We start from the raw sequence: 16,520 nt of genomic DNA, 5'->3' as shown, positions 1-16,520 counted from the left end.
CATCACTCTCCATTTTGGAGGTGGAGAGTTTGCGGAGCCAGTACATGCGGCCTACGGCCAAGCAATCTTTATGAGCTAGACAGAGAGCCTCCCAGGTTTTTGCCGCATCAGATCGATGGGGCTTGGTGTATCTAAAGTTGGGGGGTTCAACGATTTGGGAGAAGAGTGTACAGAAGGCTTTGTTGTCCCTTGCCTAGTTTGCGGAGCGTTTCTCGGGCTTGATTGGTTGAAGGACGTAGAGAAGGTTGATGTTATCCAGCATCATTGTGACCTGGTATTCCCAGTTGGAATAATTAGATCCGTAAACCACCCAGCCAAACTGGGATCCTAGGCTCTGCAAAAGGGGGTGATAGCGCGCAAGTCCCTCCTGCCAAGGGCTATCAGAGGCTTGCTTCGCAAGACCAGACGCCCGCAGCAGCGAGGGATTTGGGTAAGTTCAAGGCAATGGTGAGTGACAATGAGTGTGAAAGGATGAGGGAAGAGTCCTTCCACGGAGTACCAAAGAAGACAAGGCTGTGGAGAGCAATGTGGAAAGTGAAGTCAACACAACTATGATGACAGCATGTCAATTACTTGCATTGAAGAAGAAGAGGTCTAAAATACAGATGTAGACAATTTAACGGCAAGCTATGCAGAAGAAGAAAAGCTCCATGAGGAAGAGGTGGATTGAGTTCTGTCCGCAACCACCTTGATTTTTTTTTAAATCTACACCCCTACCACCCCCCCCCCCCCCCCCCCACTCTACACATCACATCTCAATCTCAACAGAACCTTGATCCCCCCATGCCTACTTATAGATTGCCATTAAATTGTATACATCTATATCATTGACCTCTTCCTCTTTGATTGCAGTGATCATTGACATGCTGTCATTGCTTTGACCCATCATAGTTGAGTTAACTTCACTTTCCACTTTGCTCTTGACAGTCTCTTATTCTTTGGTACTTGAGACAGCAAAACTGAACAATAACATCAGCTTCAACTTGCAATGAAGGAGCTTCAACTTGCTTTGGCAGATCTCTGCAATCTATGGGGTTGCTTCTAGACCATTGAGGCCGTTCAGCTAACCAAGTCAACACCTGTCCCCTAAATTGTATGCATGGCAACCCTCAAGAAACCACTGCCACTGGTCCCACCAACCAACCAACCCCCATCATTGGAAGTGGAACCCAGCTGGCTAAAATCATTACCATCCAGAAGCCGTTGAATTGGTGTAGACCTGCGGCAGAAACAGTTTCAAACTGAACATTGAGCAAGGCACCCCAACTTTTGTCTCCAGCAGAGGAGCCTGGACAATCATCAACCTAACCTGGACCAATTTTCTGTGAAATAGGGTTGTCAGGGCAGTGACTACCAGCTCTGAAAACCATGGTTCCAATCATCAGAAGATATTGATTGGACTGGATTTTTCCCCTCCCTACATTAGCACCTGCTGTTGTCAGAAGCTGACGGAAATAGGCTCTGCAAAAAATTGGCCTCCAATCTCACCCAGCTGAGTATCCCCCAATCTAGAATTGATGAACTGGAATCCCAACTGACATCTTTTACCCGGGAGGCCTGGCTCCACCAGGGCAAAGAAGTTAGGGAAAACCCAGCAAGGGCTAAGAAGTGGTGGGGCCCCAAGGTCCTAGACCCCCTTGTAAAGACTTGGAACAAGTGCTGCCCACTCATGCTAATGATAACCTTGGTTGATAATATTCATAGATTCAATTATTGGAATGCACATTTCAAGGAGAAGGTAGTGGAGCTTAAGCAAATCCAATGGCACCATTTCCTAGCAACTACCATGGCGACAACATATTTTGTGGTTTTTAGGTTCACCAAGCCCAGAAGCAGCACTGGGGTCCTCCCATTGTGGACAGAGTTGGTTTTCTTTTATAACTTCTCACTGTGGCGCCCAACACCCATCAAATTATTACAGTGTGCATAAAACCCTGGAAAGAGCAAATGGTGAAATTCATGGCATTAGCACACCTCTGGAAAGGGGTGTGCTACTGTGCACCCATTTTCACAGGTGTCCTACTAAAGAACACCAACAAGACCTTAGCCAAGGTGCCCCAAAGGGCCCCAAAATTCCATGTAATTGAGTGAATTAACCTTACCTAAAAATATATGAATATTTTTGGAATTACCCTGCCAACATGAATCAACTTTGAGGTGGTGGTGGCATCTCCTACTAAGACCTCCTCCCAGTCCACCCCTTATATGACATGTTCTAATGCCTCCATTTTTATATAATTTTCATGGGATCTATTTTATTTAAAATTCTATGTGCCCACAAAATTTTGGGCTTCAGAAGGAATTGAATTTGAGGCGGCAGCAGATTTTTATCTCACCGAAAAAAAAAAACCTTGCAGTTGACATGCAGTAACTCTGAGGAAGCTTGTGGTGTTACACCAGTCTTACTCAAGGTTTGACTCAACCCAAGCTTCAATGCACAATCACTGTGCACCTTGCATAGTGACTGTGCCAACAAAAGCACTTGTGCATTCAGGTGGAGTTACAATGGCAGCTTGGCTTGAGTATTCTCAAGTTTTTTTTGTAGTGTCTCCTGCATTTGTATATTCTTCCATTATTTATAGCTTTTTTGTTACATGTTCCATTTGGGAGTCAAGTAATCAACCCCATAAAATAACGGACCTACTTTGCGCACTGCAAAAAACTCTTTGCGCACTGTGGGGGTCGTCATCTTGACGTCCCGCCCCCAGTGCGCACTTCTGCCACGGCTCTTTGCGCACTGTGCATTCCCCCAAAAAAACGGCTTACTTTGCTGGAGATATTTTTCGATGAGTCGATAGAAAGAACTTTTATGACCCCCCCAAAAAATAATCAAGTCATTTGATGGTCTCCTTGAGCCTAGAGAAAATTGGGATGAAATAATCATATTTTAACAGGTATAGATTCTTTGTTACACGCTGAAACAGTCTGAAATTTTCAGGAATGTTTGAATTTTGCATATTCTCCGCGCTATAAAGCTCTTAGCAATAGCGTGTCATTAAAACATGAGATAAGTTAGCAGTCATTTTCCTACTAAGCCCGCCGCGCACCCCTTATATCTCATGTTATCATGACACACTATTGCCAAAAAATTTATGCCGCGGAGAATATCCACAATGAAAACATTTCTGAAATTTTGGGACTGTTTGGGTGTGTAACAAAAAAGCTATACAGTTAGCAGTAATTTTCCTACTAAGCCTGCTGCGCACCCCTTATATCTCTGGGAAAAATTCTGAAAATTATCAGATCATGAATTTGCACATGTACCATGATACTGTGAAATGTTTGGGGCTACTGGAGCACAGGAAGCGATATTACAGGTCCCTGCCGCATTAAAATATGATTATTTCATCTCAATTTTCTCTAGGCTCAAGGAGACCACCAAATGACTTGATTATTTTTTTTGGGGGGGGGTCATAAAAGGTTGTTCTATCGACTCATCAAAAAATATCTCCAGAAAAGTAAGCCGTTTTTTGGGGGAATGCACAGTGCGCGAAGAGCCGTGGCAGAAGCGCGCACTGGGGGCGGGACGTCGTGACGACGACCCCCACAGTGCGCAAAGAGTTTTTTGCAGTGCACAAAGTAAGTCCGTAAAATAAATGTAAATACAAAATTGCTGATTTTCTTCAAAAAAACCTGTCAGCCTCAGGCCAAGAATCTGACTTTATTCCTCAGCCTCTCCTTTGGAGACACTTTGTGCCTCCTTGGAGAGGCTTAGTTGAGCTTCTTCACACACCACCTGCAAAAGATCTGTGAGAATCATAGCCTAGATCACTGGCACCATCTTCACAAAGCTCACTGCCAGCATATCTGGCTGGGTTCAAGTCATCCTAGTTTAATTGGGATGGACTCAAACAATTTAAAATGGGTTGATCTCAGCCCATGAAATATAAGCCCAAAGAACTTCACATGTTTGATAAATATCTTCCAGAACAAAAAAGAAAAAAGAAACTAGATAAATACATGTTTTCACTATCATATGTATGTAATGCAATGTATGTATGGCAAAACCTTGGTGCTTTCATTATTCTTTGTGGATGCCCTCCTTAATATAGTTTGATGAGAATCATGATAACAAAAAAATGACCTATTATATACGAGAAAAAAGACCAACCCCAACAACCAAAACAGAGATTCTTGGGGGGGATGAGCTTATGTATGAGTATTTAAGAATGGAAAGAAATGTTTTACATCCATAAAGAAAACCCCGATTTCTTTTCTTCCTCCCTTTGTCATACATAGAAAAAAGAAGACAAAAAATGCACATTATTCTTTCTTTCTGATCTATATATGAATGTTACGAGTGATGTGATGAACATTTACACGTTGAATGCTTGGTCAAGGAATTGCTGTATAACAATACAGAGGAGGATGATTGGGTTAGCAATGGAGAATGAGTGGGCGAAAAAGCAAGAGCCAGACTGACTTGAATTTCTTGTTTATGGGTCTTCTTGGAGCCAGTAGCCACGGAAGCGTCTGAAAGCAACAAACAATTGTGAGCAAGGTCGAACCATAGTAGCGTCTGTGGATAGTGCCACTTACATGGGGGTCTACCAGCGTATAACACTTTCTTTCCGGCATGGTTTTCCGTTTGGTTCATCACATTTTCCAGTCGAGGGGCTAAGTACGAGTATGCACCGCCTGAGACGCAAGAATTTAGTCGAATTGATCGGGTTGACTGTCAGCATCATCACAATAAATTCTTGGGAATATATCAACTGACTATTGATGGGTTCTTCTTGACAATACATCACATCACTGTTTGGATAAGTCTCGAGAGCCTTAACGATTTCATAGTATGGCACTGGAGATAGCTGTTCGAGTCGAGTGATCGCTACGTTGTTAATCTACAGAGCCAGATGGCACGAGGCGGGGACGAGACAAAGCAGGAAAGTCAATCGAGCGGAACATGGTTGTGATCCGACTGTCTCCGTTCGAAGGAAATTCGACTCGACTTACGTTTCGTTTCTCGCGTTCTTGAACTAATGTGTAATAGACTTGACCGGAGCAGAACTGCACATAAAACGCCATAAGCTGCATGAACTGACCAGTCTAGGCAACAACAGAAGACTCAACTACGTGACGTTTGACTTGTTGATTATCGACCATACCAGAGAAGCCAGGCTCAGGCAACAAAGGGATAAAAAATGTGCCCGGTTCCATTTCGCTGATCGATGATTTGGCCAAGGGGTGTCTCAACAACGATTTCGAGAAGAAGACGATCAACGGTTTCCGGAAGTCACGATGGATTTGTCTCCTCAAGACATGGAAGTAGTTCGAAGGAGTCGTGCAGTAAACCAATTGCATGTTGCAATCTTGATGGATTCGCTGGGCCTTCTCCGGCGTCGGGAATTTGAACGGGTCGTCGTCGCAGAGCTGTAAGAATCTTTCGATACGGGCACTCGAATGTTCTGGTCCTTGTCCATCGTATCCATGGGGTAAGGACATCACCAATCCAGTTCTCTGTAACCATTTTCGTTCTCCAGAGCAAATGAACTGATCAATGATACATTGGGCCTACAAATCACATGTTTTGGGAAATTATCATCAGCTTGGACTCGGATTGCGGGTTATCGAGGTATTAGCTAACTGACGTTATTGGCAAAGTCGCCAAATTGGGCCTCCCACATGGTTAGTAGATGAGGATCAACCAACGAGTATCCCAACTCAAATCCTAGAGCTCCAAACTCGGACAAGGACGAATTGCAAATTGTGAAGGGGCCAACAGGATCGGATCCCTCGGGTTTGAGGTTACTCAACGGGATGTAATTTTCATTTGTGTTCTGATCATGCAAGACGGCGTGTCTCTGAGAAAAGGTACCACGTTCGACATCTTGACCTGAAACCCTGACATGATTACCTTCCAATAACAGTGAGCCAAAGGCCAGCGCTTCGGCAGTCGACCAATCGATCTGGTCACCCTCCGCAATCGTTTTTCCTCGGGTCTTGAGAATTCTTCCGAGATTCTTGTGGACCTCAAAGTTCTCTGGCCATCCTCCAGAGATCGTTTCGCCAATTTTGTTCATCACACTCCTTTCTACTCCCGTAGGTCGGGCCTCGAGAATATTTTCTTTGAGTTCCTTAGGAGATGGGAAACCGTCCCATGAACTCGAAAGCCACTCGCGCGACGTGGGGTTGTAATCTTGACTGCCCTCGTACGCCTTCTCCATCATGCCCCATACCCATTCTTTGTGATTGTTGATCTCCTGTTCAGAAAAACTGCCTTCTTTTATCAGGTGATCGGTGTAGATTTTCAGGGTAGATGGCTGTTTGCCGATGGCTTGGTACATCTTCGGCTGTGTAAAGCTGGGCTGATCAGTCTCGTTGTGCCCGTGGCGACGGTAGCAGACAATGTCAACGACGACATCTTTCTTGAACGCGGCTCTCCAGTCAGCAGCAAGTTGACAGACGAAGGTGACAGCCTCGACATCGTCACCATTAACGTGGAAGATGGGCGCATCGATAGATTTAGCGATATCTGTGCAGTAGGGAGTCGAGCGGCCTTGCCGAGGATCAGTGGTAAAGCCGATTTGGTTGTTGATCACCAAGTGGACTGTGCCACCAGTTCCAAAATGAGGCAAATCGTGGAAACCCATGGTCTCGTAGACCACACCTTGACCAGCGAAGGCTGCGTCACCGTGTAACAAGATGCCCATGGCGTGGTCAGTCGATCCTTCGCCATCGAAGTGCTGCAGGGCTTTGGTCTTGCCTAGCACCACGGGGTCCTCGGCTTCTAGATGAGAAGGGTTGGCAACTAGAGAAAGCGCCACTTTCTTTCCGGAAGGCGTCGGGCGAACGTAGTTGGCACCAAGATGATATTTGACATCACCTCCGCCGTCTTCAGACGCATCAGCCGAGCCGGCGAATTCGTTGAAGATCGCCTCCATGGGCTTTCTAACCACGTTTGACAAGACGTTCAGTCTGCCACGATGGGGCATACCAATGACGATACTCTTGACGCCTGCGTCAACCGATCGGTCGATCAAAGCCTTCATACCTGGAATCAGACTTTCGCCACCCTCGAGTCCGAACCTCTTCTCGTTAGGGTGCTTTGAAGCTACGAATCGTTCGAATGAATCAGACCAGATCAACCGATCAAGAATCATCCGTTTCTCCTCTAATGAATAGCTCCATGGGACCGGTAGTTCCACTCGCTCTCTGATCCAGTCGCACTCCTTGCGATCGGGTAAGTGAACGTATTGTAAGCCGATGTGACCGCCTATGATGCAAAGGATTGGTTGTAAGTACAAGGAAATCCTTCCGCAGCCCTAAATGTGCTCACTGGCAGAAAGGAGCTAAGAAAATCAATGCTTACAGTAAATTCGGTTGCAAGCGTCGATAATTTCCCTCAATTTCATTTTTTCGCGATCCTTGGTGTGAAAGAGAGGCAGAATACCAGGGCCGAGTGAGAACTCTTTTTCATAATCGGTGTTTTCATCGAAGCCGTAGTGCTTCAGGTCCATTTCAGGCGGTCTGAGAGTCTCAAGATCGGCCTCTGATAGATTCAAAGGGTCCAGTTTGGCGATGTGGTGTCCTCTGACTTGGTAGGCTCGAACCAAAAGTTGAATCTATAAGATATATATGAAAGAAGACGCACACGTCAGATTGGTGAAGCTTGTGGGTCAAATGGGAAATTCAGAAAGATGTAAGGAAACCCAAGTGCTGACTTTCATGTGGTCTTCTACTTCACCGCCGGAGCCAGGCATTGCCAACATTGGGGCCCCGCCAGCAGGCTGAGGCATGCTCACGAGCCCAGGAGGAGGTCGGAATGCCAACTCGGAAGGCAATCCTTTTTCCAAGCCAGAGAAGTAGACGTTCCAGGATGCGTGCACCGAACTTGGATCTTTCCTCCACATCCGATACACTATATTCGATCACAAAGATACTTCATGGTCAGCCCGGGCAGTAGAGACGAAAGGAAGCTCGGCGTAAGATTCTGGATGAGGCTGACTCTCTTCGATGTAGTAGCTGTTATTTGAATTGACGAATCCATCGACAGGGGAAGGCGCTTTCCGGAGTACTTGGTCGTTGGTAGCCGTTGCGAGTTGGCGTAAGTTCTGAGAAGATTTTGTGAATCTTGACGTGAGACGATTTGAGGGCGCCAATGAGTTAGAGAGGAACCTCGGAGCGGATGTGAGTTTATTGAGATTGAGGCGATGCATGGCGACAGATGATCGGAAGGAATCCCAATTTCCTATGCAGAGAGAGAGAGCCAAGTTGTGTCATGAGAGGCGGCAGAGGGCAGCCCAAAGTCCTCCGGGCACCTCCGGGGTGTTCGGGGTCCCTGGCGGGCGGACATGGGAGCAAGCACAGCCTCCATGGCCTCCCTGGACAGCAATCACCCGTCATACATAACTTCCGCTCGCATCCCTTGAGGATGCCATTCCTCATCGACACTTGCTCCCCCCGAGTAACAGCCAGGGTTGAGGATTTCGTCCCCAATCAACATTGCTCCGGATCCACGCGTCATGAGCGAATGTTCTTGAGACAGCCTGCTGATAAGACCTGCACAGCTGACCCGATGTCATAAGCAACGCCGGAAAACGGGACCGAAACCTGCCCAGACCAATTGAGCCGTCCTGAGACATGTCGACGCGACCCCTGCCGACTCCCCAGTTGGACTCAGCCCGAACCCACCTGCTCCCCAAACCAGCGCAAACCTCCCCTCCAAGCTGGCAGAATGACTTGCCTCATCTTATTCGACAATAGTCGAACCGTCAACCACCGCCTTCTCCAGTCCCACATCGTCACCCATCGCCAGCCGTCGTCTGTTCCCTCATACGCCCCACCAAAAACCGATCAAGAAGATGAATCTTCCCCGCCTGGTCTTCCTCCTCCTAACGACGCTGTTGGCCGCCATTTCCGCCCTCCCGCAAAAACAATGCGGGACATGCAAGACCTATTGGGATGCAGAGAGGACAGGGCGACTCCTGCAGTGTACCGCGCCGCTACTTTGTCCGGCCGGTGGAAGACCTCACGGCACTTGCCCCAACAGGTACCATGAAGAAGCGGTATACACCTGTAGGAACTGTGACAAAATCATTCACCAGAGTTTCCAGGTGAGATGCGGCCCCCCCGCCACCCACTGGGCCAACTGCCGGTGCCCGGCGCGGCCTTCCCCCGGGAAGACAAGGGTTCATCCCCTATAACCACCCGCCGTCCTAGCCCTGGCCCAAGCAGAAATCAATCGTTGTCAAGTTGCAAACCCGCCGTCCTAGCCCTGGCCCAAGCAGAATTCAATCACCGTCAAGTTGCAAACTGTCACACTGTCCACCAATCCACAGCAAGAGTCGGTCACCTTCAAGTTTCAAAATGTCACACTGTCCACCAATCAAAAGCAATTATAGTGTAGATTAGGGTCAAACTAACCACATAATACTCATTAGGGGGGTTCACAATTGAATTTTACTAAACTTTGGAGCCAAATTTAAGGCCTTTATGAACAAAATTTTAAAATTTTGGGAAAATGCACAGCAGTAGGTGATACTGATCAATCAGTGCAATTCACCAATTTTTTTAAAAAAAATGTTCACAAACACCTTAAAATGTGTCCCAAAGTTTTGTAAATTTCAATTGTGAACCCCCCTATTGAGTGTGTGGATTGTCAAGTAGTGAACCACAAATAACTAGCTGAGAATAGAAACACATCTATATACTTCTAACACAGTTCTTGAACAGTCTCCCAATGTGCAAAACATAATTATAAGTCTGGCACCAAGGAGGTGGGGGTTCAATATCCCAGGGACAAGAATGACTAACACTCCAATCCACTGCTATGTTTTGGTGTGCAGACTGGTATATGATTCAGGATGAAGAATGTCAGGTTAGCAAAAGGCAATGTGGAGAGTGTAGTTTATTGAGATTTTTTTTAATTGCAAGCTCTTACACACCAGTAGTAGTAAAATACTAAACAAAAGCAAAATTAATGCTGATTTACTTTGCACATGGAGGAAAACTTGTTGCGCATGGGAATTTCTGTGGACTCAACATATCTTGACGTCAAGCCCCCCTCTGTGCGCACCAGGCGCTGCCCCCAAACAACACTTCACACATGGGGTACCCCTAGAAATAGTGACCAGTAGACCAGCCATTGAGGGGACACAACCCTCTCATTAACTGGTCTGTACTGGTCATCAACAGGGTTGAGTCCTCTTGATGACCTGTGTAATCACTGGGAGGGTTCTATCTGGATGTTGTATCCCCATCATGCACTTTCTGTTATTTACACTCTGTATGCCCCTTCCCCCCACATGCAAACTGTACCAACAATGCATCTATTAAGCTAGATGTAATTAGCACTGCTAAAAAAGTAGTGTAGCACTTGCCGCTAATAATCTGGGCAGTTAGTGATAGCGGTAGCGGTATGGTTGTTGGTACCACTTTTGGAAGTAGCCGGCACCTTAAATATTCCAGGAGCTGGCGCCTTTGGCTGGGGGTGCCAAGTTATTTTTGGTAAAACCATGAAATGGCTGGTTTTTTGCTTATATGTAAATGCAATTTTTAAGATTCTAAATGAAATTTATAGCATATACCTAAAGAAACAATGACACATTTTCAAGCAGATCAAGATTCAACACAGATTTGTTGCAATATGTGCACTTAGCTTGTTGTCTTCTTGACTGGTCTTTTCCAAGATTGGACATCAGGAAGCTGGCCTATTTTGTACCATTGGAGTCTGAAAGCTTCAACCAATCAGGTGGAGCAGGTAAAGTTTCTAGCTGAGGGCATATTAAAGCAGATTCCACTTTTTGAATGATTCAAGCAAGGTTCTAAACTAAGCCTCTCCAAGGATCAGAAAAGCGTCTACTAAGGAGATTGAACCCCACATTGCACAAGCACGGGTTGGGAGGGATATATACTGTGAACTTTGATTCACAGGGCGATCAGAAATTCATGTTTCAATGTGTTTTTCAACTAGGTGACACTCTTTCTCAGCCCTTGGGAAATTAGTTTTCCTGGGTGCGCACTGACCCCCATTTCCAGGAAAAAGTGTGTGCCTGGATGCGCGGGTGCGGGGCTGGCGCACCTAGGCACGCCATGGGGGTGGCGCCAACAACAACCTTAGGTAGCGGTCCAGCGCTACATATAGCGTGTAGCGTAGCAACACCCTTGCTACACCATTTCCCTCCGCCATGTAGTTTAGCTTTTTCAAGGTGCTGACACTAAAAATAGCTGTATTTTAGCTCCAAATCCACTACACCCACTAAAACATTGCTACATGACAGTTTTTGGAATTTGAACTTGTTTCTGCTCTCCTTTTTTCCTGTCAGCCTGTCACATGCATGTTAGCCTTCCCTTATGCATGTATTTTCTGAGAGAAATCAAGGAACTGGAAGTTTCATTCCATAATATTTAGGGCTTGTCTATTTACATTTATATTTCTAGGCAACAAGAAGGAAGGTAAGAAATCTTCTTTACCTGGAAGCAGGTTGAGGGCCGCTACTTGGTTTGATGTGTGCTGTGGTTTGACTTATGTTCTGCGAGTTTTGCAGTCCGTCTTCTGCAGTTCTTTTCACCCAGTCAGATCTTTCAATCTCTCCACTGCCTAAGCTGTAGATAGATCAAGCTTACCAGGCCGCGAGTCTTTGCTCTTGTTGGCCTAGCTGAGGCGCAACAATTGAAACGTATTGACGGGTTTATCTGTAGTTCAGATTCGTCAACGTTAATCTTTTGTGTCGCTATTGTCCTAGCTTAAGATGGATTGGGCTGCTCACCTCCTTTGGTTCCTTTTTGGTACAAGGCGGTGGCTGCTCTGATCTTGCTTCTGGGCGTTTTGCCTGTTGAAGCGGGGACTAGCAGTTAGCTTTATCCTTGTCAGTTATCCAGTAGGGAGCTCGAGTACTCACCAGAGGTGTCTCTTGAGATCCTTTCCAGTAACGACGGTTGGCAGAGGTTATCTGTTTTTTCAACCTTGCTGCTTGTGTGATTGGTACCTGCTTTCATCAATTTGATGCTATCAGTTTTCCCGGTCTCGCGAGCAGCTTGGACTGCGGAGGGAGGTTTGCTTTGCTTGCCTTGCTCCGCAGCTGAGATGGGTCGCGCCATCCTTCTCACTTTGTGAGTCGAGGGCCAGTCTCCCTGGTCTGCATTCTTACATTCTCTCCTATTCATTGTGTTATTGAGCCCGCACCCACAACTCAAACACTTTGTATGTAGTCTATTTAAAACTACAAGATTACACAGTAATAAAAAACATCAGTACTGACCATCTGTTCCAGTGTGTGCACTTTAGCCCACCCACTGTCTTATCTGTGAAGCCACATTAGCCCCTTTGAGTGAGTTATTAGGTATTATTTTCCAGACTTCTTGTCTGCTATCGGCTAAGCTGATCTTTTTCTCTCCGCCCGCTCCGCTTGCCTCCGGTTGAAAATCCTTCACCAGTTTAGCGGGATGAACACTAAACATTCAAATTAGTTCAAATTAGCGCAGTAATTAGCGCATCAATAGTGGAGCTAATGTGCATCCTGCTAACTTTTTAACTCAGCCCCTTCTGGTTGAAGAGGTTACAAAACTTCTTTGACTGGAAGAAATCCTTCCAGTTCTTCAACCAGAAGGAATCCTTCTGTTCAAAGAGTTTAAAAAACCTCTTTGGCCAGAATGGTGTCCTTCCGGTTGATTTTGAGGGGTAGGTACCTGCTCTGACCCACTCTGCGGGTTTCCCACTTGGCCAAAAACAGCTGCGGGTACCCAAGTGTGGTGGGGCCATCTCTATTTCTCTTTTTCTTATTGTAACCCTATCTCTATCAGCATCATTTGATAGGGTATCCTCACCTGCACCTTTAGCCTCTTCCACATTATTAGTAGTGTAGTTGACTATTTCCCCTCACAGCTCTTTCCTGATCTATTGGAGGAGATGAGTCCCCAGCAAAGCCGCTTGTTGATTCTGTATCCAAGCTGAATCTGATTTCCAACACCATGGCCAATCAATTTAATTTCACCTCTGCAGTGTATGGTATCAATAACCAGGCCTGCAAGTTGATTGGACTGGAAGAGGATTTTCCCATCTGCATTGGCAAAACAGTTATTTGCAAATGTCATTTTTGGATCATAAAGATGGACAGACCTTTCATACTTGGCCAACCCTTCCTAGTGGACTTTGGAGCAACCTTGGCTTTGCCTACAGTGCAGAAAAGATGATAATTCCAAATGCAAACAGGTGCAGAATTGAGGTTCTTCTTTGCTTAAAGGATTTGGGAATCTGGGAGTAGAACTTTCCTGGACATGGTTGGAAGACACTTCTGATGGGTGTGGGAAGGACTACCACCACTCTGCCAGAGAGCCGGCATTTTTTTTGAGTTCAGTTGGTTTGACCGCAGACTGACAGCCATTCCAAAAAAGCTGGGCTTCTTTGGCAGGACTTTCCGGCGGAAATTCCTTCTGGATTTGCCAATGCATGTGCATCCAACATCAAGGTTGGACATATGATATTCAAACCTGCAAGCGCAGCTGCTTGCACAATGCCACCAATCAAGCTGTTTGGTAGGGAAAAAAACATGCCAGCGGCTGGGACCAGCACCATCCAACATTGCCAGTAGGAGCAGAATCAGCCAAATCACTCAATTCTGAACTCAGAATTAGTAAAAAATGAAAGGAAGTGAATGATTGAGGGTATCTGGCTGCTGTATACACCACGGGTGCAGTTCTTCGAAATGATTTTGGTTGGCAAGAGATATCATTTCAAGGTGTCTGCCTGCAAGAGGGGGGGCGTCATCAGACAGTTGGTGTTTCCACTGAAATTTTTCTGCAAAATCTACTGGAGGGCAATCCAAAAATATCACGGATTCCCAACCACTTTCCAATTTGCTTTCAAATGCTATTTGGAATGGTTTTGGGTGGTGGCGGGTGGTGGTTGGCTCAAAATGAGGACCAAACAAATCACCCAGCCAAAAGGGGGGCTTGAACCAACACCATGTTGCTGATCCACCCCCATCGGAGCTCCTTGACTACTACACTAGACATGCCATTCCTTGCAAGCCATATGAGGAATGGCATGATTTGTGTGTATGACCCTGCATCTGCAAGGCATGATTGGTCATATACAGAAATATTCCGGACAAAATCCATGAAAAAACCCAGAATGATATTCCGGCCTGAATTTCCTGGAACAAAGTCAAAACTTTTTCAATTTCGTTCCAACGTGAACCCTTTTTTTGGGGGGTTTGGCTGTAACCCCAATTCACTGCAAGAAAAACTCTAGAAACTGCTTGCAGTTGAGATGCAAGAGCTCAAGGCAAGCTATGCCTCATGCATGAATCAAGCACTGGTTGATTCCATGCACATTGCCTAATTTATGCAAGAGTGAGTCTAAGGTACAAAAAACTGAGTACAGGAGTTGATACCTGTGCAAATTCCCCTTTCATGTGAAAATTCCCCTTTCATTTGCACATACCCCTTTCATGTGCACATATCCCTTTTGTATGCATTCACCTTTCATAATGTGTACATAGCCCTTTATGTGCACATACCCCTTTCATGTGTGTATATCCCTTTCATGTGCATGTATCCCTTTCACAATGTGTACATACCCCTTTCATCATGTGTTCATGACCCATTCATGTTTACATGTCCTCTTGGAGTTTTTTACATCCCTTTCAATACCCCTTTCATCATTCAGGTTTACATACCCCTTTGATGTTTACATATCCCTTTCATGTGCCAATACCTCTTACTGCACATACCCCTTTCATGCATGAATACCCCTTTCATGCATACATACCCCTTTCATCAGGTGTACATATCCCTTTTATGTGTTTATACACCTTCTCACATTCCCCTTTAATGCGTACATATATCTTTCATCTGTACATATCCCTTTCATGTGTACATACCCTATTTATGTTATTCTGGCTGAATTCAATGGCACATGGAGTGTTTAATAAAAGAAAATAAAAGGGTGCTCAGGGGGATGCTCATTTGCCTCAGCCTACTGCATGAGCACTACAGCATGTTCAACATTGAAATGCTGAACAAGGTACACAGTGAAGGTGTGCCAGCACAGAATTGGGGTGCTTGACTCCAGCTTGAGCCAATCTTTGATTGAAGCTTGCTGCATCTCAACTGCAAGCAGTTTCTAGAGTTTTTCTTGCAGTGATTGTGATTGGAATGATTCCGGTCCTTTGACCATACCTACCGGAAGCATTCCGATTGGTTTTTGGTCCTTTGACCATACCAGAATGATTCTGATTGGACCTTGGTTTTTTGTACCATCCGGTAAAATTCCTGGAATGAAACTTTGAAAGTTCACCCATGGTGTATGCACCCTGCATATAAGAATGAGGTGGGCATGAATATACATATGTCCAACCTTGCCAGTGATTATTGGCAAATCCAATACAAAGTTCAGGTGGAAATTCCTTCCAAGGAAGCCAAGCTTTTTCAGAATGGCTGTAATTTAGGACCTCAGTCATGCCACCAAATCAACTCAGTTCCTAGGGGTTTCATCAAGCGCACATTTCTTTCTTTCCTCATGATTTCAGCAAAACATCAACTTCAAAAAACATTTCCACATAATTAAAATCAGCAAAAACCAGATGTCAGCTCAGTTTTCAATCTTCAATATGTATTGTGGGTGCATCATCATTACAGCCACTTTTTTCTTCCTTTTTTTGTTCGGGTCAATATCAAGTGGGAAGCAAGAGTCATAGAAAACAATAGACACGTGAAATCTGGTATAACTAGTACAAAAGACGCGAGAAATGTCAGACAAGACACGCATCAGTCACCACCAGCCCGAATTCCTCCTCAATTCGTGCGCACAGTTTTTAGAAAGAAGGAGAGAAAGGATTGGATGTCTCAAATTGATACAACCGGGAGATAACAGGAAGCAAGTGATATGGAGGAGATGAAAGTCGTTGTAAGTGGTCGGGTATTTATGCTTGATGTTTTCTTTTGAGCAAGCAGATCAGCTACTCGTAGATAGAACGAGCCCAGGAAGATCATAGCCAAGATAAACAAGAGATCCAGGGTATATTGTTGTCAGTTATGTCCTCTGGTAGTATTCGAGGGGGAGGGAGGAGCGGGGGTAGCGCGATTGCGTTCAGTGTTGATCTTAGTGATAGATTCGAGTCTTTCGTCGTCGATAGGGTGATGAGGATGGGGTTTGGGGGTAGTAGGCGGGGGAGTTTTGAGGGCCGAGCGAGGAGGAGGGGCGGTGTTCCTGGAGGGCGGACGGGGAGGCGGAGGCGGATCGGACTCGGACTCGGGCGGGACAGCCCTGACGCGAGGATTAAAGACGACGGTCGGGGCGGGGCCTGGGCTGGGCGCACCCCGGCTGGGTGTCTTTGATCGTTCATGCGTACCAGGAGAGCGCGAACCAGTCGAGGCCGTTCCTGGCGGTCTTAACGAGCTCGAGGTGGATGTGACAGTGGGCTTAATGGGGATAGGCTTAGCAGAGATAACGGGAGGCCGACTGGAGTTTCCGGGAGCCGGCTTTGTCGAGACAGTCACCGGATGAACCGGTCCTGGGATCTTGCTCTTTGTGACCGGTGGGAGCGGGACTGCGGAAGTGGAGGAGTGAGAGGAGC

At 46.0% G+C, this 16,520-nt stretch overlaps 2 protein-coding genes across 2 annotated transcripts; one reads left to right on the top strand and one right to left on the bottom strand.

The window, feature by feature from the left end:
• Positions 1-4,316: 4,316 nt before the first annotated feature.
• On the bottom strand, positions 4,317-8,159 carry PtA15_12A244 (uncharacterized protein; the record flags this gene model as incomplete). The annotated part of the gene is made up of 10 exons (XM_053161833.1): positions 4,317-4,346; positions 4,424-4,473; positions 4,540-4,638; positions 4,721-4,844; positions 4,957-5,010; positions 5,074-5,514; positions 5,592-7,216; positions 7,313-7,565; positions 7,665-7,861; positions 7,949-8,159. 10 exons carry the CDS (start codon positions 8,157-8,159, stop codon positions 4,317-4,319), a joined length of 3,084 nt encoding a protein of 1,027 aa, XP_053025811.1.
• Positions 8,160-8,465: 306 nt separating this feature from the next.
• Positions 8,466-9,001, top strand: PtA15_12A243 (uncharacterized protein; the record flags this gene model as incomplete). The annotated part of the gene is made up of 2 exons (XM_053161832.1): positions 8,466-8,475; positions 8,529-9,001. 2 exons carry the CDS (start codon positions 8,466-8,468, stop codon positions 8,999-9,001), a joined length of 483 nt encoding a protein of 160 aa, XP_053025810.1.
• Between the last annotated feature and the right edge of the window lie 7,519 nt (positions 9,002-16,520).

This window comes from Puccinia triticina, chromosome 12A, assembly GCF_026914185.1.
Source record: "Puccinia triticina chromosome 12A, complete sequence".
Lineage (NCBI taxonomy): Eukaryota > Fungi > Basidiomycota > Pucciniomycetes > Pucciniales > Pucciniaceae > Puccinia > Puccinia triticina.
This window is presented reverse-complemented; position numbering and strand designations above follow the sequence as displayed.